This window comes from Gopherus flavomarginatus, chromosome 9 (genome assembly GCF_025201925.1).
Source record: "Gopherus flavomarginatus isolate rGopFla2 chromosome 9, rGopFla2.mat.asm, whole genome shotgun sequence".
Lineage (NCBI taxonomy): Eukaryota > Metazoa > Chordata > Testudines > Testudinidae > Gopherus > Gopherus flavomarginatus.
In genome coordinates, this window is record NC_066625.1 from 89339970 (window position 1) to 89365483 (window position 25514).

A 25514-nucleotide genomic window follows, 5' to 3' on the forward strand; every position below is an offset into this window, starting at 1 on the left:
TGCATTCTTACTTTGATAACTGAAGGCCTGACTTTTAAAAATAGGCATGTAACTGGGTGTCTGATTTGCACATCCATTTAGCACAAATGCACCCACAAGTGGGGTAATTGTGCACATAAGCTGAATTCTGGCTGTTGGCCGTGGAATTCCTGTAGGTGTCTCAGGCTCTGTCATCTAACCTAAAATGTTTCAGTGGCAATGTAGATTTAGGAGGACACCACTGAACTTTGACCTAGAGCAGTTTTTTTAAAGGACTATAATCTGAGGAATGCTTTCAAGAGTCTGTACAACGTGAGTGGGGTTGAGAAAGGAGAGAGGGAGGCAAACGCCCTACAACTTTTAAAACCCTTCCTGAGGTTGTGTATCTTGCTGATGAAATTACTGCTGCACAGATAAATTGGCTTCTGCTGCATGAGAAACCCAGTAATATTATCATTTGTCAAGTAAAAACAGTCTAGCAAAGACTATGGTTTAGATGTCTAAAATTCTATTACAAAAGGGTTTAAAATAATATACAGAATTACCTGTGATATTAAATCTGGATAGGTTTTATGAAATTCTATAATGTAAAACTAATACTTTCTTGCAGTTATAAAGGCAGGTTATCTACCATGAAACTTCAGTGATTTGAATAATAATCTGATGTGAAAGGAAAAATGCAAAAAATCCAAACAAAAGGACACCCCTACCCTCATTTGACAAAATTGTTACTTTGTCCATTCCCCTGCATCAAGGCAGAATCAACTTTATTATTGATAAACCATTCCTGATTACCTTTACAGACTAAGGATAGACAGATATCTGTAGTGTGTGCTGCTCTTTATTTGTAGTATATATGTATATGCATAGTGCACAAATGTTGCAATTTGACTTGGAAGGTAGTTTGCATATATTGCCTTTTTGATAGCCCAGCCTGTGTTAGCTGTCTGTGCTTATGTGCACACAGATGTGCTTTTTGTCAAAACTGAAAAAAACACAAGGGAGCTTGGCCCTGAAGGGGGACAGGGTCACAAGGGAATGAGTGAATGTTTTCTCTAAGGTGATCTAACCTTCAGTTCTCACCAAATCTGTGTCTAGCCAGGAGCTAAGTGTAGATGAAAATGGTATCAATTGTGCAGTTTTACACCAAAGGAATGGTGCTCTAAATCTTATAAAAATATGAATATACTGAGTGTGGCTGGCATTGAAACTAAATAAGGAAGCCGCTGTTTTAATTAGGGTAATGATTACAAATACAGTGATATAAAATTAGAGTATGCTTTTTTAAAACAACTCCTCATCGTAACAATGTAATATAAATAGACTTCTGTTCTAAATCTAAGCAGTAGATGGAATTTGTTGAACAATAAAGGAAATTTATATTAGGCTGTAGTCACGTTAGAGAATGATAGGGTATATTACTGGACGCTGTCATTTTATTTTACAATTTAGATCTTCCTTTCACATAGTATACAGATGGAATATTGCTAACTGCCATAATTAAATAGTAAATCTATCTTGGAGTCAGCCAGTGTAGAATAGTGATCTAGATTCAATTATGTTAGGCCTATTCATTTGTATTTGTACAATATTATAATTTCTCAGTAGAAAAGGAAACCATGTATATTGTTCAAATTCTCTTCTGATTTTATATAGTCAAAACATATTAAAATGCTAACTGCTTATAGATTAAATGCAGATTAATTATAATTAATGTATTAAAGTAGGCGCTTGTACTCTAACTAGTTTTTACAGATTAACGTTCAACTAATACCTACTTCCTACTAGATATTTTAATGCCCCTGCCAATGTGTATACTTACTAAAATGCAGTCATAGTCTCATCTACTTCTCAGTTCTGCCTATTTCAGAATTGTAGTTCTAGTTTTGTTGCATCATCTGCTGCTGTGGGAATAAATATGTTGTGAAGCAGAATTTGGCAAACACTCATGAAGCCAATTCTAGTAACAAATTATCTTTATTTAGCTTACGAAGGGCAGACTTAGTGTTTGAGAGCATTGCAGAATTTCTGTCAGTGAGGCTTTGTAAATACTGAAAAAAATCTGGCTTTCAAGGCTTAAGTAAACATCAGTGATACAGAAGTACAATGGAGTTTTTATTAAATTATTTTCCTATGAAGGAAAATGACCACAATTGAGACAAACTGATCTGTTTCTATAGAATTGAGAATGACAGCTTAAATATACACTTTCGGCTTCAAACTTTTTTCTTCACTCTTATGTACCTATAGCAATATTTATTTTTTCCATTATTGTGATCAGGATATCTATTGGAATTCTAGTCTGTCAGATTTATTTGGTTGCTAAATTGTTGTTGGAATGTGGCTTTTATTTTTCTTTGTATCATATTTAACATATCTAAGATTGGCTGTTACTATTCAGTTTTTTTTTTTCCCTCCCCTTAACTAAATAGTTTAGCCTGGTATAGAAGCTTCAAAGTAAATAGGTAGCTTATCACTACTCAGCAGAAATCCCCGGTCTTAAGTTAAAATAGTCTTTCTTCATACATAGTAAAACAGAAGGTCAGTGTACTGAACTATTCTGAGAAATTTAAAATCTCGGTGGGCAACTTATTTATGACTGTTTTAAACACATTACTATTTAAACTGAATACTGTAATGCATTACCAACTGAGACAGCCTGTTTGGAAAATGTAGTTTGTGCTTCATGCTTGCTAATGTTTCTCTGCTTTCTATACAGAAAGACCGCTAGAATTTAATAATTTGAAAAAGCTTTGTCAGGGGTGGCCAACCCACACCTGAGAAGGAGCCAGAATTTACCGTTGTCCATTGCCAAAGAGCTACAGTATTATGTCAGCAGCTCCCGCGCCCCACCAGCCAGCCGCCCCACCAATCAGCACGTCCCCTCCGTCCCTGTGCCTCACGCAGAATGCAGGAGGCTCGTGGGGGGTGAAGAGAAGAGCAAGGGTGTGGTAGGCTCGGGGAAGGGGATGGGAAGGGACAGAGCCTTGGGGGAAGGGACGAAGTGGGGGCAGAGCCTGTGGCAGAGGCAGGGATTGAACAGTGAGCGTTGGAAAGTTGGCACCTGTAGCTCCAGCCCCCGAGTCGGTGCCGTACAAGGAGCCGCATATTAACTGCTGAAAAGCCGCATGCGGCTCCAGAGCCACAGTTTGGCCATCCCTGCTGTATGTAATCGTGGAATTTAGTCCATTCAAGACTGATCTATACAATGTTAGGAAGAAGAACTGTAGCACTACAAAGCCCATTGACTGGAGTTAGCAGATTGCCTGGGAGTGCAATACATGTCCATGCTAAACAGGGGCAAATGAAGTGATTGTAAAATGCTGGAAGCTGCCATCACCTTATCTACACTATGGCTCCTGCTCTTGCAGGTGAATTTGTGGCAGCACTGGTGGGATTTTTTCCGATAAACTTCTTAGCCTGGATATAGCCAAAAAAACCTTTGAGGGATGAGGCAGGAGGTGATTTTTAAATCAAGCAGGCAATGCAATCATTGCAGATGTGATGGACGCCAGATCTGGGAGAAGGTTTCATATTTGTTCAGACTACAGTGGTACAAAATAGTGCCTCTTGGTGACATCTGCCATAACAAGGCTACACGTCTTCTAAGAGCTATTTCTTGGCATACAAACAAGTTTTTATTCTTGGTGGAAATGCTTATGTAATCATTAGTTTGGTTATGCAAGGATCCTTTGAGAGAAGATACGGTGAGTGGGGGAGCTTGTGCTCTTCCTCGGTCTTAGTGCAGAGTTGCTTCCTGAGAAACCAGGCTTTGTTGTGTGGGCAGAGATTTCTGGAAGAAGGGTTTGCCTGGACACTGTTGTGACTGCCTCTGTTCCCGAACTATTGTGTACTTGTAAGAGTGTGCGTGCTTTATTTACTGTATACCCAGACTCCCTGTCACTGGTCTTTCCTCCACTGGAAAGCTGACCTCCATAGCCCCAGACATCTGTTGCCTCTTAGCAGAGATGAGACACATTGGGTTCAGAATGGGACACTAGTATTGGAAGAAGGGGCAACAGTATTAATATTTCCATTTATTTAGAACATTAGGAGAAAATCCTAGCTTCTGAAATGAGATGGTGGGGAATTGGGATCAAAAAGCCAAATGAAGGGATTACTGGAAATCAAATCTCCTACTCAGCATGCTATCATGAGTTTCTTCTTCCACAAATCTTCTGGCTATGACTGAGCAAGCAAGAATGAGCCTGTATTTGGATGCTCGTGGCATTCGGCTCTTGGAAAATAGGCGATTTATAGCTGGGATCCTGTGTGCATTGCTTTTCTGTGGCTGGGGAGTTGGGTGCTCCAGAGCCTGAGTTTTCATTTAAAAAAAGAAAATCTAGCCTGTATCATTGAAGAAAACTTTCAAAAATGCTCTCTGCATGCCAAGGAATGACATATTGTCTGTAGTAATGATAGCTATAAGAGAGATGTAAACTGCCATGTTCATCTCAGTGGGGTGCTGACTGGGAAACCACCGGTGATGATTTAAAGATTAACATTGTTGACCATTTCATTGCTGAGTGTTTCTCTTAAAACATTCAGTTAATGTGCTTTACCCCACAATGGCACACTGCCTCCCATCCTTTCCCAGGCATTCAAAGCCACAGCTGTCTTCTCCCCAGCTCCCGGCTTACCCCTGCTTTCTATAGTGCCACTGTGCATTTTCAGCTGACAGGTCTGCATCTCATTAAAAACGTAAGGTCAGTATACAATTAAATAAATTATTGTGTTCAGTAGCACATGGAACTATGTACTGACTGTATTCATTTTCATATTTTGTTTTGTTTTTTAATGGAGGTATTTTATCTGAAAGCTGCCCTGGAATCTCCAGTATGCTGCACTGGAATGCTGTGAAATCTGCCCCCCCATTGCTGCCTAATTTAGACCATGCTTGCCCAGGAGTGACCTACAGAAAGTCAATGAACAGTTATGTAGCTGTGTAAACATTATGGTGATGGCTTCCTCAGGGTAACTATACACAGACCTGCTACAGTAGCTCCGTGTAGGAGTGACACATGTTTGGATGAAGAGAGAATCCCCCAGTACAAAATCTTGCAAAGCAGCTATCTAGAAAATGAAAAAGGTATTTGCTAAATAAAAAATAGATATAACTCCTTTGGCCGATTCATTTTCTTGTAGGGTTTAATAAACTTAGTCTCTCTGATTTCCCTTTTCTTATACAATATACCTACTTTCTTAACTGCAGACTGTTCGCTATCGCTACAATCTGTGAAGGAGAGTAGTGCAAGTTCTGACACTGCTCTTTATCCACCCATGAAGCCTTCCCCCTCAATTCTACATCTCTGCATCCTTCTCACAAGTGAGAATTCTTCAGATTGAATAATGAGGAACCCTGCATCTTTAATGGCAAATATGACTGGGAACGGCGTGTAAGGTGAAGTTGTCAGAATTACATTAGCACTTCAAACTAGCTAGTACAGTAGCTTGAGGGGGGAAAAACAACTTGCCCTTCTTAGCATATATCAAGGCACACTGAATTTACAAAATAACCAAGTTCTGTGTTTTGAAGGCATGTCAGAACTGCAAACTAAGGGTTTTGGCCAGCAAATTGCAGGACCTATTTTGCTGCATTTACTGGATAGTGAAGTCTTGTAAGGAGGGAGAAGAAAATTGTCTCTGCGTAGCATTGCAAGGTTTTTCTGTAGACCTGAACTGTGTTTGGTCCTTCTTTTTACCAAATCAATTTGTAAGTTTTATTGTTCTATTTCTCTTTCTAAGACTTATCAGTTTTGTGTGAACTAATGAAACAGAAGTGTGCTGCCCTGCCTGCAAACTGTTTGATAGTGTGTAGGTAGCATAGTGAAGGTTGATAATGGACAGCTTCAATTTTATTTTATTTTTTAGTGCTGAGGGGACCTGGATTCATCATCTTACTCCCCTACCCCCCAGAACTTCTGAAAGGGCCCAAGCAGCCTTTTTGTTCTATTCAACAGTCAAAAGCAACTCATCATCCAGCTTGTTGATATCATGGGTTTAAAACACCTTCTGGAGAAAAGTCATGGCAATAAGTAGTCTAGGTCTAACATGGTAACACAGCCCTTTTCTGGGACGTTTTTCCTGCCATCTAACATTACTTTACGAGAGCTTCTTATGGTTGCATTATAATTTGTCTTTAGTGAATGGGCAATAACTATAGCCCTGACCTTTATCATAAATAGACTGATTTTTTTACCTGAAAGTTCTTTTTCTTCTGCACAATGGGTTAGTCTGTTCTGACTTACTGATCCTCAGGCACATCCTGCTAACACTGTTCATGCAAGTAGCCTGATTTGGAATCAGCTGAGCTGCTTGCTTGCATAAGGTGAGCATGGTTAGGCACTTCTGTGGAATTCCTTGGGACTAACACCTCTCCTCCATCTGAAGGCTCCAGTTTAAGGCCCTGTCTACACTAGGGGGCACTTTACTGGTATAGTGTACCACAAAGAACTCCTTAGACTAGCCTACGCTATAAAATCTTTGCGAGTATAGCTCTGCTGGCAAAACCTCCTTGTGGAGGCACCGCTTACTCTGGCAGAAAGAGGTCTTTGGCCTGTATATGTAAGCCACCTATACTAGCAAACAAACTCTTGCCAGTATAAGCTGTATCTACTTTGGGTTTTTTGCAGGCGTAGCTATGTTGCTTAAGGGTGAGATTTGATTTTTTCACATGCCTGGTGGATATGCCAGTACAATTTTGTAGTGTAGACCTGGCCCTAGTGTGGACACAAATGTATACCAGCAAACTAATACTTTTACTGGTAGAGTTTTTTTTCCTCTCTCTCCTCTGCTTCTCCCCCCCTTCCCCCCCCCCGAAAAAAGCTCTACCTGTAGAAGCACAGTTTTTCAGGTATAACTGTGTCTATATTAGGGACTTTGCCAGCATATCATGTGGGTTAGGGCTTACTCCTGTTCACATCCTGACCGACATAGGTGTGCTATCAGAAGTCTGTCATGTAGACATGGCCTAATTCCTCCATATCAAGCTTTTTCCCAGTTACATCCTATCAGGCCTTGAAACAAAGACACCCTTTGACATAGACTCCTGCTGTCAGGAGCCTGTCTTTAGTCCAGGAGACAGAATGATGAGTAGACAGTCTAATAGGAGGTGAGGGGTTTACATGATGTGTTTAAAAATCCTTGCCAATAATTGGCTTGGGCCTGGCTCCCTGAAAATGGAACCGAAGGTTAGTTTGCAGTTTTCAACTAAATCCATCATTCTGATGACGTTTATACCTTAATTAGTTATCCTGACACCTTTTTTCCCCATCCTAATGCTTCATGAGTATTGAAATTGCCCTTGTAAACTGGAGCTTAAAATATTCACTGTTTTAATTCAGAGCAACAGTAGTTCCCTAAAAAGTCCATCCACAATCTGTTTTTAAATGCTAACAATTTGGGTCAGCCTATTCAAGAGCTGGGTCAGTGTTTTTGTGCACTGCTCATTCTTACATGGGATTGTTAGTTGTGTGCCAAATCAGAACTTGGCTTGCCAAAGCTGTGACAATACCTACCCTCAGGTCATTCCAGACTTCTGAAATTTACAAGCTGCAGTAACCACTTGAAGTCTGAATAGTTTTTCCTCATTACTTCTATCTTGGTGATCCATCATAAATCCCCAAATCACTTGGGTCACTCTTTTGAGTGCCTGTGTTTCCTCCCTGAATCCTGTCTTTAATTCTTTCACCAGTAGTCTGTTTTGTAAAAGATCTCTCCCCTGCTCCCAGAACATAGGATTTCTGTGCCCTTGAAGTCCTGAGAAATACATGCAGATCCACAATTATTTTCCACCTGTCTTCAAGGCCTTTGCTTGGATATACTATATGCCCATCCAAGTTGAGGACTCCTTTCTGAGTCTATCTGCTGCTCCTGCTTATTCATATGGAGGTCTTACCATTTAGCTATAAAAGGTACCCCTCCTTTTCTTTGCAGCTTTGCACATTCCCGCACTCCCAGCCTCTACTGACCTTCAGAGCAAGAGAGGGGGGTGAAATCCTGGCTCTATTGAAATTGATGGGCATTTTGATGCTGACTTCAGCAGAGCCAGGATTTCACTCCAGCATTCAAATATGGGTCACCTGAGAAGCCGTGCTGACAAATAGACCATTGTGGCGGCCCATCCTCTATGGGAAGGTTTGTGATAGCCATACACAGACATCCATTTTCCTTTAGGCCGTTGTCACTGCAAACTAGCACTATTGGCTTTTGTTCTTCCCTAATGTCATTCCTCAGGGAGACCAGCTAGGGCACGTCTTTAAATTGTTCAGAAAAAACTTGCCAAGTACCAAAACGCCCTGGAGGATAGTTATCAGAGGGGTAGCCGTGTTTATCTGGATCTGTAGAAAATGACAGTGTGTCCTGTGGCACCTTATAGACTAACAGAAGTATTGGAGCATGAGATTTTGTGGGTGAATACCCACTTTGTCAGACTGCTCATGCTCCAATACTTCTGTTAGTCTATAAGGTGCCACAGGACTCATTGTTGCTTTTTCCTGGAGGATTGGTAACTTTTTTTATTCTATGCTTGTAGCTACGTGCAAAGGGACTTCCTCACAGATGTCCACTTATTGCTGGACCATTTTCATATTCCCAGGGCTGGTCAGCAAAACATCTTGTGCTTTTTCGCTTGCTAGGATCAATACATTTGGAATACAAATCTCCCTTGTTTGGCTGAGACACGGCTGTACACACGCAAGTAGAGTTGTATAATGCAGGCACCTGCCCTTCCCTACACACATTCTGCAGCAAAATGTTCCCTTTTGGGGTCCTGTCCTAGGTGCCGCTAATCCAGAAGACCATTGTCCGTAGCTTGTGGAGTTGGTTTTGAGCTTTCCCTTTTTGTGTGGATCCTTTCTCCAGGGAACATCTATTCCTGCTTACTCTGCTCTTGCTTGTTTGCTTTCCCTTCCTTTGGATAATGTTTAGTTATTGCTACTCCAATCCAATCCATCTGTACTAGTGCTGCCCACTTCGGAAAAGATCTTCTGCTTCCTTCTGCTACTGTTCCCTAGTTAAGATGCAAACCTGTCCATTTGATTGATCGCTACTCAATAAATTGCTCTGCGAAGGTTGATCTAGAAATATGTTTAGTCCTGCAGTTTCTCAGCTGATTTGAAGAGCAGATAGCTAGACTTACTGGAGGCTCACATGTTTAGCTGCTTCTGATTGTTGCCTGTTTGCTGTTCTGGGGTGTGCCGGTCTGGCCAGGGGTAACCTAGTCAAGAAAAGATTTAGCCAGTAAACATGTCTGTCAGTTCCTGTATGTTAATCTGCAGGTAATGAGATGAAGAGGCTTGAACAAAGGAGCATCTGAAAAACAAACTGTTATAAATATGTGTAGGATTCCTGCTGGAGCCCTTCTCATCCACCAAACTTGCTTTGGATTTGGTTACTGCTGTAGATAAAGTCAGAGGAGTTGATGGTTAGAGTCTGTGAAACAGTTTACATCCTCCTTTGCCATGATCTCTTTATAAATAGGTCTTTTGTGTCCAGTGTGCAGGGAGACCGGACAGCAGCCTGGACCCATGAGCTGCTTCTCTTTAGGGGATTCCAGGGCAAGGTGTCCTTGCATATTAGTTGTTTGCTGTGTTGTAGCCATGCTCATCCCAGGATATTAGAGACAAGGTGGATGAGGTAATGTCTCTTATTGGACCAACTTCTGTTGGGGAAAGACAAGCTTTCAAGCTTACACAGAGCTCTTAAAGAATAAGATATTACCTCACCCACCTTGTCTCTCTAGTTCCAGGGACCAACACGGTTACAATAACACTGCATTAAATTCTAGCCTTCTCAGCTGAAGGTATAAAGTGACTCATTTGTAATTCATAGCACAGAGTACCAAGACTACTTCGCTTGCAGACTTAATTAATATAACAGTAGTAGCAGGAATAGTTGAAGTTTTTAGTTTTTCTTTAGCCTAGTTTTTTATTCTTTGTATTCAAAACAAAGAAAGTTGACACTTCATTTGTGTGGTCAAAATACATTGTTCTGAGTTATATCCATTAACATGTTTGAAATTGACTAGTTATTTTCTCAATAAAATATTGTGTATTTCCTTGCATATTAATTAGGATTCTGTGAAGTCATTTTTACTTCAACAAGAAATATACTGAACTTGCAGAGGTAATTTGGATTCACTATATTTTTAGAAATTTATTCTTTAGAGGTAACTTTGTTCCTCTTGTGATAACACCTAAGGACCTCAAGATGGGGATCAGAGTCCCCATTGTACTGGTTAATCCGAAGACACATGAGGGGGAATTGGTCACAATAACATCAGATGTGTGCATAGATTAGTTGTAGGTCTCAATAGTCACAGATGGTAATGCTTTTAAAAGCTGAGCAGTTGAGTGTTTGTCAGGCTGTTTAGAAATACTTGCATTTTGCTAATACCTAGAACTCTAATACTAATGAAAACTTCGGAGAAAGAGATGCTGAAACTTTATGAAAGAGACCATCTAATCTGTACCTTCAGTTATGGTGTGAGAACTCTCAATACACATCCAGAGATTCTCCTAATATACTCCAGCAAAATCCAGGAAGACCAGACATTATATCCCTGATATTTCCCTGATATACAGAGAGAGCAGACCCTCCCATATCTGCTGTCTTATTTTTAAAAAAAATCCTGAAATAAAATGCATTCCTTTTATATAACATAATGAAGAACAGAAGGCACAATGTCAACTTAAAACAATCCTTTGTGGGTGTGCTTTACATTGAGACTTGTTCAGTTATTGGTCCATCCATTTACATCTTGTGTGTACAATTGCTTTAAAGATTAAGGAATGTCTCAAAGTGTAGCTATCTATTCAAGTTCAGAGAATGTTTGTATTCTTGTGCTTGGTAACTATGGCCGTTTGTCTGACAACTCCATTTCTCCGCCTTTTGCTTGTTCTGTACCCAAAATCCTATCTCTGGTTTCACAGGTGGTTGCTGTGAAGTTGTCATAAACCAGAATTGTGACTTTGGAGGAGGAGCTGATGAGTAGTTCAAAAACTGTTATCTTTACTTGTTAAATATTTTTCATAATAGAGAAAAAGGGTGACATACAGAAAATATACTGACTGCTAGAAAAATGTGTAGACCTATCCATAAGAATTTGCTGGTAGCTCTTTTAAAAACCTGGCCATTTTAAACTTGACTTAGTGAGCAGACCTTACTCTGCTGCACAAGCTGCTGGATAGATTGCACCAAGTGAGAGCTAGCAATATGTGTCAGGATTGAGCATTCAGAAACGCGAAAAGCAAGGGAGGAGAGGGACTTGTTGGTTGCAGATATTTGATCCGTTTCTTAACATGAGTGCTGGATGCCTCTGGTTTTGCAGTGTCTTCAGCTAATGTTCATAAAGATTGCATGTGCTTTTTAAATGCTGTTTTGGCGTCCTATTTAACATGGTGTTTGGGGGGCTAATTACAAATATTTTTGTAGTATTAAACTTAGGCTACAGCAAAACAAAATATGCTTAATTCAACATTAATATTCCATCATTTTCCCATCTTTCTTGAGTGCGTCAGGAATGCTTTTCTCCTTAGTAGGTGTTGCAAAGCCCACTGATATTAATGGAAAGACTTCCATTTTTTTCATTGGGCTTTGGATCAGGCCCTCTTCATTGCACAATGAAATCGAATATGATGGTTCTTCCAAAATGTTTCACTTTTTTTTCTGAATCATTCTGGTTAAAATACATTGCTTATTGTGAAAGTAAAATATACTGGCACCAGGCATCCTTTCCCACAAAGCTTCATGTGCTTTTTAACCCCACATTGCAGCAATGCCTAATCCTCCACTTACAGGCTTTTGTAAGGAGGTGAACAGTTGTCACTGTCATCAAATTATGCTTACAATCCTGGACTGCAAACACCATTCTCTTCCACGTGTGAGCCAAATGCAACTTGGATCTCATCTCCAAGTGGTACGTAGAAGATGTTTATCCATGCCATTGTTGCCAATCTGAGCTGCCAATTAGAAGAAAGGTAGGCATCAATCTGTGTGACCCAAGTCAAGGGAGGCCATATTGCATAGGCAACAACTCAAAGTATTAATGGTATAGGATGACAGGTCTTGCTCATGACACTAATTCTGTCATACACAGAGAATTCTAACCAGAAAGCAGGCTGAAGATGATTTCCTTCTTAATGATAGGTATTTTGAAGTTTGGAGGTTGGCTTTTGTCTGCTCTCATCCCAGAGTTTACTTGCAGCTTGCTGTTCGTCGTCTTACAAAAATGTTGGGTTTAATTAAATGCTTCCCGCTTCTGTTTTTCACTGGAGGATCTCAGTGCTGTCACAATAGTAAGAATCTTCTCCATTAAGCAGAGTGAGGATCCAAGGATCTCAGAGCTTGCCCAGGATTGCACCTCAAGTTGGTGGAAAAAGTTGAGCAGAAATTTGTTGTGCTTAGTCCAAGTCCTCTGCTCCAACCAGCAGACATGCTGCCTCCCAATGCACTGACACACACAGATTAAAACAAATATATTCTGTAACTAGGGGATAGCTGGGCTCTGTTCACTGCCGTAAAATGACATGTAATAGTCTGTTTAAAATCTGCAGTAATAAGCACGTAAAAATGTATTGAGCTGTTCCCCCCTCTCCTCCTCTCCCCAATACAAATGGCTTAACTAAATGTAAAGTGTGCTTTACGGCTAGGGGTGAAGTATAGGAAATACTGTTCTCCATTTAAAAGTGAATTATCTCTCTGTATAAAAGAAGCAAAGCGTACTTGTTGAGGTCATCCTGAAAGCATCATCACTGAAAATTATCTGCTGATGCAGATAATTAGATTTATTCTTATGTTAGCATTTCCATAAAAATACAATTATATACAAATTTATATTCTCTGAAAGCTTGTAGTAAACTAGGCTTTCAGGAAAATAGGACATTTATCTTTTAAAGTCCAGTTTCAAATGGCCAGATGGTGCTTACAATATGGAAGTATAAAATTAGTGAGGTGATTCAAAAGGCAACCTGAGGTAGGAACCTTCCGTGTTGTTCAGTATCTTTCATGCGTATTTGTCTGCCTGCAGAAGCTACAGCCATTGCTGCAACATTTCATGTAGTCATCTGAGGTCGATTCAGAGAGTTGTGTGAATAGTCCTTAGCGGAGTATGTGTGAGGCCATTATTTTAAATGTGAAATTTAACCACTAACTCTGCCTATTCAGTTGTGCCTCAAAGAATATTAAGAGCTAACATACTTGTTTCGCTGGATATTCCTTTTGGTTCTTTCTGTAGTTGCCCAAAGGCAGTACATATAGTGCTGCAACTTTGTACAGTTACAGCATTTGTTAAAATGTTTTGGGCCAAACATTTTCTGAATTCAGAAATAAACTTAAGAACCCACAAGCCATTTTTCATATTCCTCAATTGCAATTAAACCATTAATTTGTTTGTGCCACTAGATACAAGAACTCTTAACGTTGTCATCCTGATGCCTTCTGAAGGCTGATCTCTGGGAGGGAGTGGATACTTCTTTAGAACACCAATCAGCTAAGGGGGAAAAGTCTGTTGCGGATGGTTGCATACAATGAGATGCTTGCAGTGATAACTGTTCTTGGCCTGACTTCTTCATCTTAATCTGTAATACTTCAACCTGTATTATAATAATTTATTACCTTGGGTGGTTTGTGTAAATGCACAGATCAGATCTGCTGTCTTTTTCAGTCCTCACCTCTGCCCTATCACTTCTGACTGCTTCTCAGTTATGGAGTAATGTGTCACTTCCATATTGAATTCTGTGTGCAAGTAGCCCTAAGATTTTTACAAAAGCATTTCTTCCAGGCATCTTGGCAAGATAAGAGCCGCTCCTGAAGCACAGTGCTAAATAAAAGCTCAGCTCTGTGCTTTACAAATCAGATCAGGTAGTTGCATGTTTAACCTTTGGGCACTCTTTCCATCAACTCAGGAGATGTTTCAAAGGGAAAAGATGTTGACCTGAAAGATATATGTGAATTAAGGTATTGATTAAGCTTCTTGGTCAAGAGAAATCCAAGTATCAAAAATTAAAAACATAGTAGTCTGCAACACATTGTGTAATTCAGTGGTTGTTTTTTTTTTTAAATGCTCCTATGTTTTCAGGTTTTTTGCTTCATCCTTGAGTAAAACTCGCTTTTCATGCCAGTATGCTTTATAATTTAAATTTATTATCATTATTCCTATATTTCCCAGTCTAAGTCTTTTGTGTTCTTTCAACATGATCTTTCACCTACTGTAATGTAGGGTGAGGGAGGGGAGGCAGAGGGGATTTTTGGCAAGAAAACTGGTAAGGGGGAGTGGGACCTTTGCTGTGAGAGAAGCCTCTCTAACTTATTTTTTATGTTCTTATTAACCCTGTGGAAACTTTGTGCAAGAAATCTAGCCCCAAAACACTTCTATTTGGAGTTCATAGTCTCCTGGGATGTTTTCGCATTTTCCCAGTTCTGTTCCCACTTTAGGGAGGCCTCTAACTCCCTGGCATCTTTCCCAGCCTGAGATCTGCTTTGAACAGGGCAGTAGTTAGCACTACATAGTCCAGTTGCCTGCGTGCTCCAGTAATAAACTGTAACTTTAAAAAGTGAATTTGAAGAGTTGAAACTTAAAGAATTGATCTAGGTTTGAATGTCAAGGTCCACCACGGACCTATATTTCCAGTTCTTTTAGATCAGCTCACTTTTTTTATCAGTGTCTGAGCACTTAAAGTGCTTTTTTTAAGCATCAGCTGCTAACATCTCAAAAGTGTCGCTGTTTGAAGAGAGTAATGATTGAGATTTCATCTTTGAAATGAGGCAGTTTAAAATGATCAGCAATGACTTTAGATAAATATTTTACTCACTCTTCTCCAAATACAGGTGTGCCAGCCTGTCACAGAACTCCAAAACGCAGAGAGTTCTTTAAAAACACCAATTTTAAAAAAACTCTTTCGGTGGCACCTCAGTTCAACAACAGCAAAGCACATCCAAGTTTAGAGCTCAGTCTTTTCATTTGTCAGAAATTTATGGTTTATAGACAGAGTTTAACCAATTACTGTTTCTGTTGCCCGTCTGAGCTTTCCATCCCGACTCCCTCTTCTTTCTGGAGTTGGAGCAGAAATGATTCATCATGTCACACTGGGTATTGGCTGTACTTGGTTTGACTTGTCTGTGTGTGCTGCGGAGTGGATTACTGTGGTTAGTGCACTTTTGCAGCTCTGGTCCCCTGCTCCTGAGCATTTCATTGCTAGATTTATGACTTTTTACTTGGAAAAAATATACTGTGGCTCTAAAGCTTACTGCCAGTTGTGGTATGTCCTGCTCATGCTGCACAACAAAATTGTGTTGATAAATGCCTTTCTGTTTATAGTCCAAAGTTGGTGATGTGAGCTACTAGTTGGTTTGTTGGGATGGAGGTGACCTAGAGGGATTCTGGGGGATACCCCACTGTATGGTGCTCCTAATTCAGTCATGTCTGCGCACAACCCCGCTGCAGGAAAGCCTTTGGTCACGCTTCCCTTTGTTTGAGCGCTTCTTGCATCTCCCTCCGGATACTGTTGTTAAAGAATCCATGTGTCGGACAGAGAGCTTGCTAGCGAATCACAGAAGGTGTTACTGCCCACCTCCTTGCACCCCTCTCACCAGAGTCAGGGTGAGGTTGAATCCAAACTGACACTCTTCCCCCCTCTCCCCTCCACATGGTGGTGCACTCCCCTGTCACCAGCCCTATCACTGTCGAATGAAGTAAAAGCAAAAGCCATCCGTTCCCCTGTTTTAATCTATTCCACGTTTATACCTCAGAACATATCCTTTTATTTTGTAGGTATGGTGTGAATATGCGTTGCTTGGCAGCTCGGGTCAACTATAAGACTTTGATCATCATCTGCGCTCTCTTCACGCTGGTCACAGTCCTGCTGTGGAATAGATGCTCCAGTGATAAAACGACTCAGTTTCCCCGAAACCTGAACAATGGCTTCCGAGTAGACGGTTTGGAAAAACGAACAGCTGCATCTGAAAGTAACAACTATGTAAACAACCTAGCCAAACAGCAGAGCGAGGAGGCGTCCCCCCAAGAACAACAGAAAGCACCCCCTGTGGTTGGAGGGTTCAATAGCAATGGAAACAAAGTTTTGGGACTTAAATATGAAGAAATTGACTGTTTGATCAATGATGAGCATACAATTAAAGGGAGGAGAGAGAGCAATGAGGTCTTTCTGCCCTTCAGTTGGGTGGAGAAATACTTTGAGGTTTATGGGAAAATTGCGCAGTATGATGGCTATGACAGATTTGAGTTCTCTCATAGCTACTCCAAAGTATATGCACAGAGAGCACCTTACCATCCCGATGGAGTCTTCATGTCCTTTGAGGGCTACAATGTAGAAGTTCGCGATAGAGTGAAGTGCATAAGTGGTGTTGAAGGTAGGTGGGGAAGGTATTTGACAGTTGAATGAAATGCATCTGAAAATTGGCTCTCCTAATTTGATATTCAAGATGTTTGTTTTCATTTTCTCAGCCTCCTTAAGAGAGAATGGGGATGTGAGTCATGAGTGACGTCCAAGTTTATTCTAGTCTATCCCTTACTCTTCCTCCAGTGTCTTCCTGACATCTCTAATTTTGGTTTACAGCAGACACCTGCAGTGCTAGAAAGTACTCTGAGGCTTTACGAGCGCCCATGGAGAGAGATGACAAACTATACAGCAGAGCTCTGCCATGCAATACCGTATGGCTAAACCGTCTATTGTATTTTGTCTTTTTTATGTTGTATTTAACAAGATTATGAATTTCATGTGTTTGGGTTTATAAATTTCTGAGCTAGCACAATAATGTAAGTTTCTGCTTTGGAACATTTTTAGAGCAAAACAATAAATGTGTACAAGCAGAAAACAGTGCAGGATTAGATTCCTCCAGATCTAAGGTTGGCCCAGCACAGGTTGTACGCAACAAGGTAAGAGTCACTGCGATTTCTGAAGACAGGATAAGAGTATTTTTTCAGATTTATACTATGAGAGTTCATGCTTTTCTGTGTAATTACAAGAGAGATTTTGAAGAATGGTATGAGTTGAATGGGAAGGCATTTAAGCCATTAAAGCTTTTATCTCATAAGATTGAATAAATTTACAGTACAGTAGAACTTTTCTAATTTGCTGAGCCACTCAATCGATAATTCGTACACAAACAGCTCTTATTCCACTTCATAGGAAAGATTTAATAGCAGAAAACTCCAGCGAGATCTCATAACTAAGAATGAATTACTTTTTACAAAACGTACTATAGAAAACTTACTGGCATTCTGTCACATACTATAAATAACTAAAACTAAACTGCACTTGTGAAATAAATGAACAAATGCATTAATGTGGTGATGTATTCCTGAGTTTTTCCTAACAATAATTAACTAACTAGTTTGAAAAATTCAGTAATTTGTAATGTCATTTGTGGTGTTTCACTGTATGTTAGTATCCACTCTAACTTCCAGTGTAGGTCACTTCTAAACCGCCGTGCATCAGTATATGCGTTTGTTTTAAAAGATGCACAGGAATGAATGAACCATGTCTGAATTAATCATGATAACGTGTATTATGATCCTTCTAGGTTATATTATCACATTCCCACTAATTTAGGTATCAACCAAGCAAATACTATTGTATCGTTAGGTCAATATATTAAATTATTTTAGTCTCTGGAATATATTTTGAAAAAAATATAAGATGCCCTATCAAAACACATTTCTAAAAACCTATTATTTTTAGTGGACATTGTGTTAAAATATCCCTTCAAGACTATTAAATTCAGTTCTTTAAATTAGTGTTCTTTTCCTGTGTCCCATAACTACCATTTTGGATTCACTATAGCTGCTTTTAAAAAATTCACCTTATCTTAATGATGGGCATTTGCCAGATGACATCTTGGCTCTAATACCTCACAATGCAGTGGTACTCTCGTCCTGTTTTTTAAACTGCCTCCTTGCTTTGGAATGAGATGGAAAGAGAGGGGGGACATCTGGAGCTGTTCTTGTGCCCTACAAGAAAGGTGTTGTATTAATTCTACACATGCCAATTCAGTTGGGTTGCAAGGTGGCCTAGCTCTCAGTGTAGACTTTTCCTTCCTAAGGACTTGTCTATATTTCAAACACTACCGTGGCACAGCTGTTGTGTTGCAGCTGTACTGCTGTGGTGCTTTAGTGTAGACACCACCTATGCTGACAGGAGAGATTCTCCCATTGACATAGGTAATCCACCTCCTCAAGAGGCAGTGGCTAGGTCAATGAAAGAATTCTTCCATCCATCACACACTGTCTACACTGGGGTTAGGCTGGCATATCTCCATGGCATAGTGAACCATTGAGAGATGTAGCTATGCTGATGTAAGTTCTGAGCATAGACCAGCCCTAAGATGCCTGACTCTAATTCGTCTCTGATTGGAGGGAAAATTGAGAGTGCATGTGCTGAGTCTTGACTCTCCCAAAATTAAAAATAAATTAGAGACCCCGTAAGCAGCACATATGTGCAAAGAGGGGACTTTTTAATGAAACATGCTATTGATTAGAAAGTCTGATGTAGAATGTCATTTAGAAAGTCTAGTTATCTACATCAGACTTTCTAGTCGATAGTCTGTTTCATAAAAAAGTCCCCTCTTTGTGCATACGTGGTGCTCAATGTGCTGTCAGTCTTGGATGTTAAATGTAGAATGTATCTGGAAGATCACTGCAGATGGTCACTTTGCAGTACTGCTGACTTTTAGGCTGAAAAACGACGTGAACTGCAATACAAAACTAGGCAAGACAAGTTCTGCGGCATCTCAACTTGCAAAATATGTAGGCTCCACACCGATCTGGAATATGTCTAGCTGCTGTATATTTCAGCCACACATTTCTGTGAATGAATTTAATCAAAGTGTCAAGTGTCATTTACCTATAAATTTGGCTTTCTGCATTATGCCATTTAGAGCTGTTGTTGTGCAATGCGGTGCTGAGATCCCTAATGTGGTTAGGGAAATAAACTTGCTAGCATCTGGCAGACTTGTTTTTGAGGAGAAATAACGACTGTTTGTGGGGGAGAGGATGGATGTCAAAGTAAAACCGTTTGAAAAGGTTTTAGGTTTCAAAGTCAAACTAATAGAATGATGTGAGATGACAGTCTATATCGAGTAGTTCGTATATTGTCACCAGATGGGATGAAGGAGAGTTTGTGTTATATTTTACCTTGTCTCTTTTGTATAAGGTAATATGTTGCCTTGTGTCCTGTGACCTGGAAAATTTAATCATGTCATCTTCTTAAATTAACAGCTACAAGTAAAGCTTTTACAGCAGATTTCATCTTATGATCCCAATACATGCACCCTTAACTGAGAACACTCAATATTAATAAGTGAGCTAGTTTCCAGCAGTTGAGATAATACATAGTACTTAAATATTTCCCTTGATGCTTTTACTCTTCAGGCAGAAGTAGTCCATCAAGTTACTTTCAGGAACATTTATTATTCGAAACATGTATCTTCTTTAATTTAGTTTAATCTTTTCATTACACCAGGTTCCAGGGATTGCTTGCTTCCAAGCTGAACATTTCCAAGGGACAAAAATGGTGCAAATGCCACCATTTTTATTTTCACTTTTAATTTTCTTCACTTTGTGCCATTCAAAGGTTTGTAAGATTCAGCTTTGAGACTAAGTTGGAAGACCAGTAAATCATGTTTGTTAAACTCCAGCAAGTTTTGAATTTTTTTATCTTTGCTTCATGCTCTGTGTGCATTTCCTTTCATATTACCGTTTATCCAGATATTGGCATATAAATTAGAGCCTCTTTCCATATACTAAGGCTCCTCTTGCCTCCCCTGTTCAGTCAGTGATGTGACATGTTGTCTGTCGTCAGTTCTGGCTATGATAATGAGGTTGTCCTCACTGAATGGACATTAATGAGTACGTTGGGCAGAAGGAAGATGACGGGGGTTAGGAGGTGGGGGGCGGCGGCTGTTTTTAAGCATATCATGGAGGCTGGTCATGACCGAAAATGTTAGAAAATGTGTATTGATGAATGAAGTTTCAAGAGCATTACATTACTCAGTGAGCTTCAGTTATACAAATTACCAGGTTGTAGCAGGTCTCTGGGGGTCCAGCTGTTAACAGATATTGGAGCTCTGCGCAGATGTGCCAGTTAATTCTTATTGACTGATTTTGGTAGATGTGACTTTTTAATTCCACTTCAAATGTAAGGGGTGGGGACTGGCTTTCTCCTCAGAGGCAACTAGGGTCTGGGACAAGGATGCCCTTGCAGAGAAACCCTAACTTAGGGGACAAAGGTTTAGGTTGCCATGTTTTTTATTTATATATTGAGCTAAACCTGAAGGAGAGAAGTTTAGACCAGAAAGTATGTGTAAATTCTGTGAAGAGCAGGATGGGGGAAATCTTATTATACAGACATTATTTCAAGATGTATTTATAGACTCATAGACTTAATGGTCCCTTCTGACCTTAATGATTATCTAATCATCGCACAACGCGGGCCACAGAATCTCATCCACCGACTCCTGTAACAAACCCCTAACCTATGTCTTAGTTATTGAAGTCCTCAAATCGTGGTTTAAAGACCTCAAGGTGCAGAGACTCCTTCAGCAAGTGACCCATGCCCCATGCTGCAGAGGAAGGCGAAAAACTTCCAGGGCCTCTGCCAATCTGCCCTGTAGGAAAATTCCTTCCCGACCCCAAATATGGCCTGTGCATGTGAGCAAGACTCACCAGCCAGCACCCAGGAAAGAATTCTCTGTAGTAACTCAGCTCCCACCCCATCTAACATCTCATCACAGACCATTGGGCATATTTACCTGCTAATAAAGATCAGTTAGTTGCCAGAATTAGACTATCCCATCATACCATCCCCTCCATAAACTTATCAAGCTTAGTCTTAAAGCCAGATATGTCTTTTGCCCCCACTACTCCCCTTGGAAGGCTGTTCCAGAACTTCACTCCTCTAATGGTTAGAAACCTTCCTCTAATTTTAAGTCTAAACTTCCTAATGTCCAGTTTATATCCATTTGTTGTAATAGCCTTATAGTTCAGGAGCTGTAACAGTTTAAATTTGCAAGTACACCTCTACCCTGATATAACGTGACCTGATACAACACGAATTCGGATATAACACGGTAAAGCAGTGCTCCGGAGGGGAGGGGCAGGACTGCGCCTGTCATAACATTTTTCCCAGATCTGGACCTTAGCGTCCAAAATATGGGTGTTAGCATGAAAATCTCCAAGCTTAGTTACCAGCCTGGACCTGGTAAAGCTGCCACCAGCCAGGAATCTATACAGTGCCTGACGCACTGTGGTCTCCCCAAAACCTTCCCTGGGGGATCCCCAGACTCAGATTCCTTGAGTCTCACAACAAAGGGGAATAAACCATTTCCCTTCCCCGTCCTCCCCTCCAGGTGTTCCCTCCCTGGGTTCCTGGAGAGAGATACAGAAGCAAGCTCCGTGAATCTAAACAGAGGGACTCCACCCTCCCTGTTTCCAGTCCTGGAAAACAGAAGTACCAAGAGCTAATCTCTCTTCCCCCCTTACCCAGAGGGTATGCAAAGTCAGGCTTAGTAAATCTAACACAAAGAGATTTTCCCCCTGACTTCTTCCTCCCACCAATTCCCTGGTGAGCTGCAGACTTAATTCCCTGGAATCCCCACTAAAGAAAAACTCCAACAGGTCTTAAAAAGAAAGCTTTATATAAAAAGAAAGAGAAGGACATAAAAATGGTCTCTCTGTATTAAGGTGACAAATACAGGGTCATTTGCTTAAAAGAAAAAAATGAATAAACAGCCTTATCCAAAAAGAATACAATTTAACACATTCCAGCAACTACACACATGTAAATACAAAAGAAAACAATATAAACCTTATTGTCTTACTATCTTTGTACTTACAACTTGGAAAAAGAAGATAGAAAAATCACTCTCATAGCTGAGAGGGCACAGACACAAGACAAAAGAACAAAAAACTCACACCCAAAACTTCCCTCCACCCAGATTTGAAAAAGTCTTGTTTCCTGATTGGTCCTCTGGTCAGGTGTTTCAGGTTACTCCTTTCCAGGTGAAAGAGACATTAACCCTTAGCTATCTGTTTAGGACAGCACCCTCCAGCGGATCAAAGTAAGTTTGATATAACATGGTTTCACCTATAACACGGTAAGATTTTTTGGCTCCCGAGGACAGCGTTATATCGGGGTAGAGGTGTATTGAGTAAAATTGCAGGTTCACCATGAAACAATGCTAGTAAAATTCTACTAATGTTATTTTACATTTAATTTGCAGAGATTTATGTGGTATTAGAGGGATTTAATGATCTCCAGAGTGGAAGGAAAAATCCATAAAAATGTTTATGTATTAAAGTATGGTATTGCAATAAGCAAGTAAATGACCAGGTATGGTAGAATGTGGTGAGAACTTCACTTTCCCTTCTGCGTCTGGTCGGTTTTGATATCAGTTTTTAGTATTTGCAGACCTTGGTGAAAAGGAGAGTAATTCACCTTTTTTCAACAGAGTTTCTTTGCTTGTGCCTGAGAACTAATGGTGAAAGTTACTTCTGGTAAATGGTATTTATTTATGTAAAACAGGGGGGAGAGAAGGGGAGACAGAATTCTAAACTGTATTTTAAATGTTATAACAATTATTCATGTTTTTCCTATATTATAGGTGTGCCATTGTCCACACAGTGGGGACCTCAAGGCTATTTCTACCCAATCCAGATTGCACAATATGGGCTAAGTCATTATAGTAAAAATCTGACTGAAAAACCACCTCACATAGAGGTGTATGAAACAGCTGAAGACAAGGACAAAAGCAGCAGACCTGTTGATTGGACTGTACCAAAAGGCTGTTCTGTTTCGACAGTAACTGATAAATCCAGGTTCACTAACGTTAAACAGTTTGTCGCTCCAGGTGTGTTGTATAACTACATCACAGATAAGCCATTTGTGTTAATTTTGTGCAGATGTTATCACGGGAGTCCTTTATTAAATACATATGTATATAACCTTGCTGACTTTTCATCTTTGAAATCTCACCTGAAAACCTGTTTTCACCTTTGTCTTTTATTTTCCTTCTATCTTATCTCTCGACTTTGTAACTAACTATAAAGTGAACAGAAGCTGTATTATAGAAGAGATTTTGCCACTCAGATAAAGAACAGAAAAGCTCCAGATGAAATCCTGCAGCCTTTAGTTGCCATGCCTATCACAGGAATAGGAGGAAGCAAATAACCCTTGGAACCAGTCTGTAGAATAGGAAATGGGAGTAAAATAAATTCCACAATCTTAGTGCTAACGTATTACAGATAGGGTGCTCCTGCAATATCCTCTTTACAGGCTTAACTGCATGGACCCCATCAGTGCTTCCATTATCAATCTCTGTATTCAAAGATTTTTCATTCGAATGTAAATGTTTGTGTTGTGCTGGAACTTGGCATACAAGTGTTACAATATTTGTCAATTCAGGCCTTCCTAAGCCTAAGGAAAGAGGGAAAGTTGGACTACATGTGGCTTCAGGTTTTTTTTAATATTTTATTGCTCTGTAACAGTACTGCAGATTCATGCAGCAAGGGTTAATCTGTAAGATGGGTTTAACATATCCTGTACATTAAAATAACCAACATGTTCACAACCCTCCTGAACTGAAAGATGTAATATTGTTTAATGGAGGAAATCAAGAAAGTCTAATTCTGTAACCTACTCTCTGTTTCATTGTGCATGAGCTTTCGTGCCCAGGATGGCTCTGGAATCAGGCCCAAGGTGTTCAGGTATTCTTACCTTGGCCCAGATCCTAAGGGATCGCACAATTGCTTTATGTGCCATTGGTGGTAGAATCTTACCCTAAAACTCCAAAGTTGCTGAAAATTCGAAGGTCATAGACTCTAGGACTGGAAGGGACCTCGAGAGGTCATCGAGTCCAGTCCCCTGCCTTCATGGCAGGACCAAATACTGTCTAGACCATCCCAAATAGACATTTATCTAACCTACTCTTAAATATCTCCAGAGATGGAGATTCCACAACTTCCCTAGGCAATCTATTCCAGTGTTTAACTACCCTGACAGTTAGGAACTTTTTCCTAATGTCCAACCTAAATCTCCCTTGCTGCAGTTTAAGCCCATTGCTTCTTGTTCTATCATTGGAGGCTAAGGTGAATAAGTTTTCTCCCTCCTCCTGACACCCTTTTAGATACCTGAAAACTGCTATCATGTCCCCTCTCAGTCTTCTCTTTTCCAAACTAAACAAACCCAATTCCTTCAGCCTTCCTTCATAGGTCATGTTCTCAAGACCTTTAATCATTCTTGTTGCTCTTCTCTGGACCCTCTCCAATTTCTCCACATCTTTCTTGAAATGCGGTGCCCAGAACTGGACACAATACTCCAGTTGAGGCCTAACCAGCGCAGAGTAAAGCGGAAGAATGACTTCTCGTGTCTTGTTTACAACACACCTGTTAATGCATCCCAGAATCACGTTTGCTTTTTTTGCAACAGTATCACACTGTTGACTCATATTAAGCTTGTGGTCTACTATGACCCCTAGATCTCTTTCTGCCATACTCCTTCCTAGACAGTCTCTTCCTATTCTGTATGTGTGAAACTGATTGTTCCTTCCTAAGTGGAGCACTTTGCATTTATCTTTATTGAACTTCATCCTGTTTACCTCAGACCATTTCTCCAATTTGTCCAGATCATTTTGAATTTTGACCCTGTCCTCCAAAGCAGTTGCAATCCCTCCCAGTTTGATATCGTCCGCAAACTTAATAAGCGTACTTTCTATGCCAACATCTAAATCGTTGATGAAGATATTGAACAGAACCGGTCCCAAAACAGACCCCTGCGGAACCCCACTTGTTATACCTTTCCAGCAGGATTGGGAGCCATTAACAACTACTCTCTGAGTACGGTTATCCAGCCAGTTATGCACCCACCTTATAGTAGCCCCATCTAAATTGTACTTTCCTAGTTTATCTATAAGAATATCATGCGAGACTGTATCAAATGCCTTACTAAAGTCTAGGTATATCACATCCACCGCTTCTCCCTTATCCACAAGGCTCGTTATCCTATCGAAGAAGGCTATCAGATTAGTTTGACATGATTTGTTCTTTACAAATCCATGCTGGCTATTCCGTATCACCTTACCACCTTCCAAGTGTTTACAGAGGATTTCTTTGATTACCTGCTCCATTATCTTCTCTGGCACAGAAGTTAAACTAACTGGTCTGTAGTTTCCTAGGTTGTTTTTATTTCCCTTTTTATAGATGGGCACTATATTTGCCCCCTTCCAGTCTTCTGGAATCTCCCTCGTCTCCCATGATTTCCCAAAGATAATAGCTAGAGGCTCAGATACCTCTTCTATTAACTCCTTGAGTATTCTAGGATGCATTTCATCAGGTCCTGGTGACTTGCAGGCATCTAACTCTTCTAAGTGATTTTTTACTTGCTCTTTTTTATTTTATCTTCTAAACCTACCCTCTTCCCGTAAGCATTCACTATACTAGACATTCCTTCAGACTTCTCAGTGAAGACTGAAATAAAGAAGTCATTAAGCATCTCTGCCATTTCCAAGTCTCCCGTTACTGTTTCCCC

The 25514-nt window shown here is 40.2% G+C and overlaps 1 protein-coding gene across 5 annotated transcripts in view; it reads left to right on the forward strand.

Annotated features, from left to right (window-relative positions):
* Window positions 1–25514, forward strand: part of GLCE (glucuronic acid epimerase) — a 99492-nt gene that overhangs the window by 65069 nt on the left and 8909 nt on the right. For 4 of the 5 annotated variants that reach the window (XM_050967568.1, XM_050967565.1, XM_050967566.1 and 1 more), the window contains 2 exons: window positions 15749–16344; window positions 22594–22839. In XM_050967568.1, coding sequence (XP_050823525.1) covers window positions 15762–16344; window positions 22594–22839 — 829 coding nt within the window. In that variant the 5' untranslated portion in view covers window positions 15749–15761. Of the gene's footprint in view, window positions 1–13380; window positions 13559–15748; window positions 16345–22593; window positions 22840–25514 lie in introns of all 5 variants that reach the window. The other variant, XM_050967569.1, reaches the window with a different exon arrangement.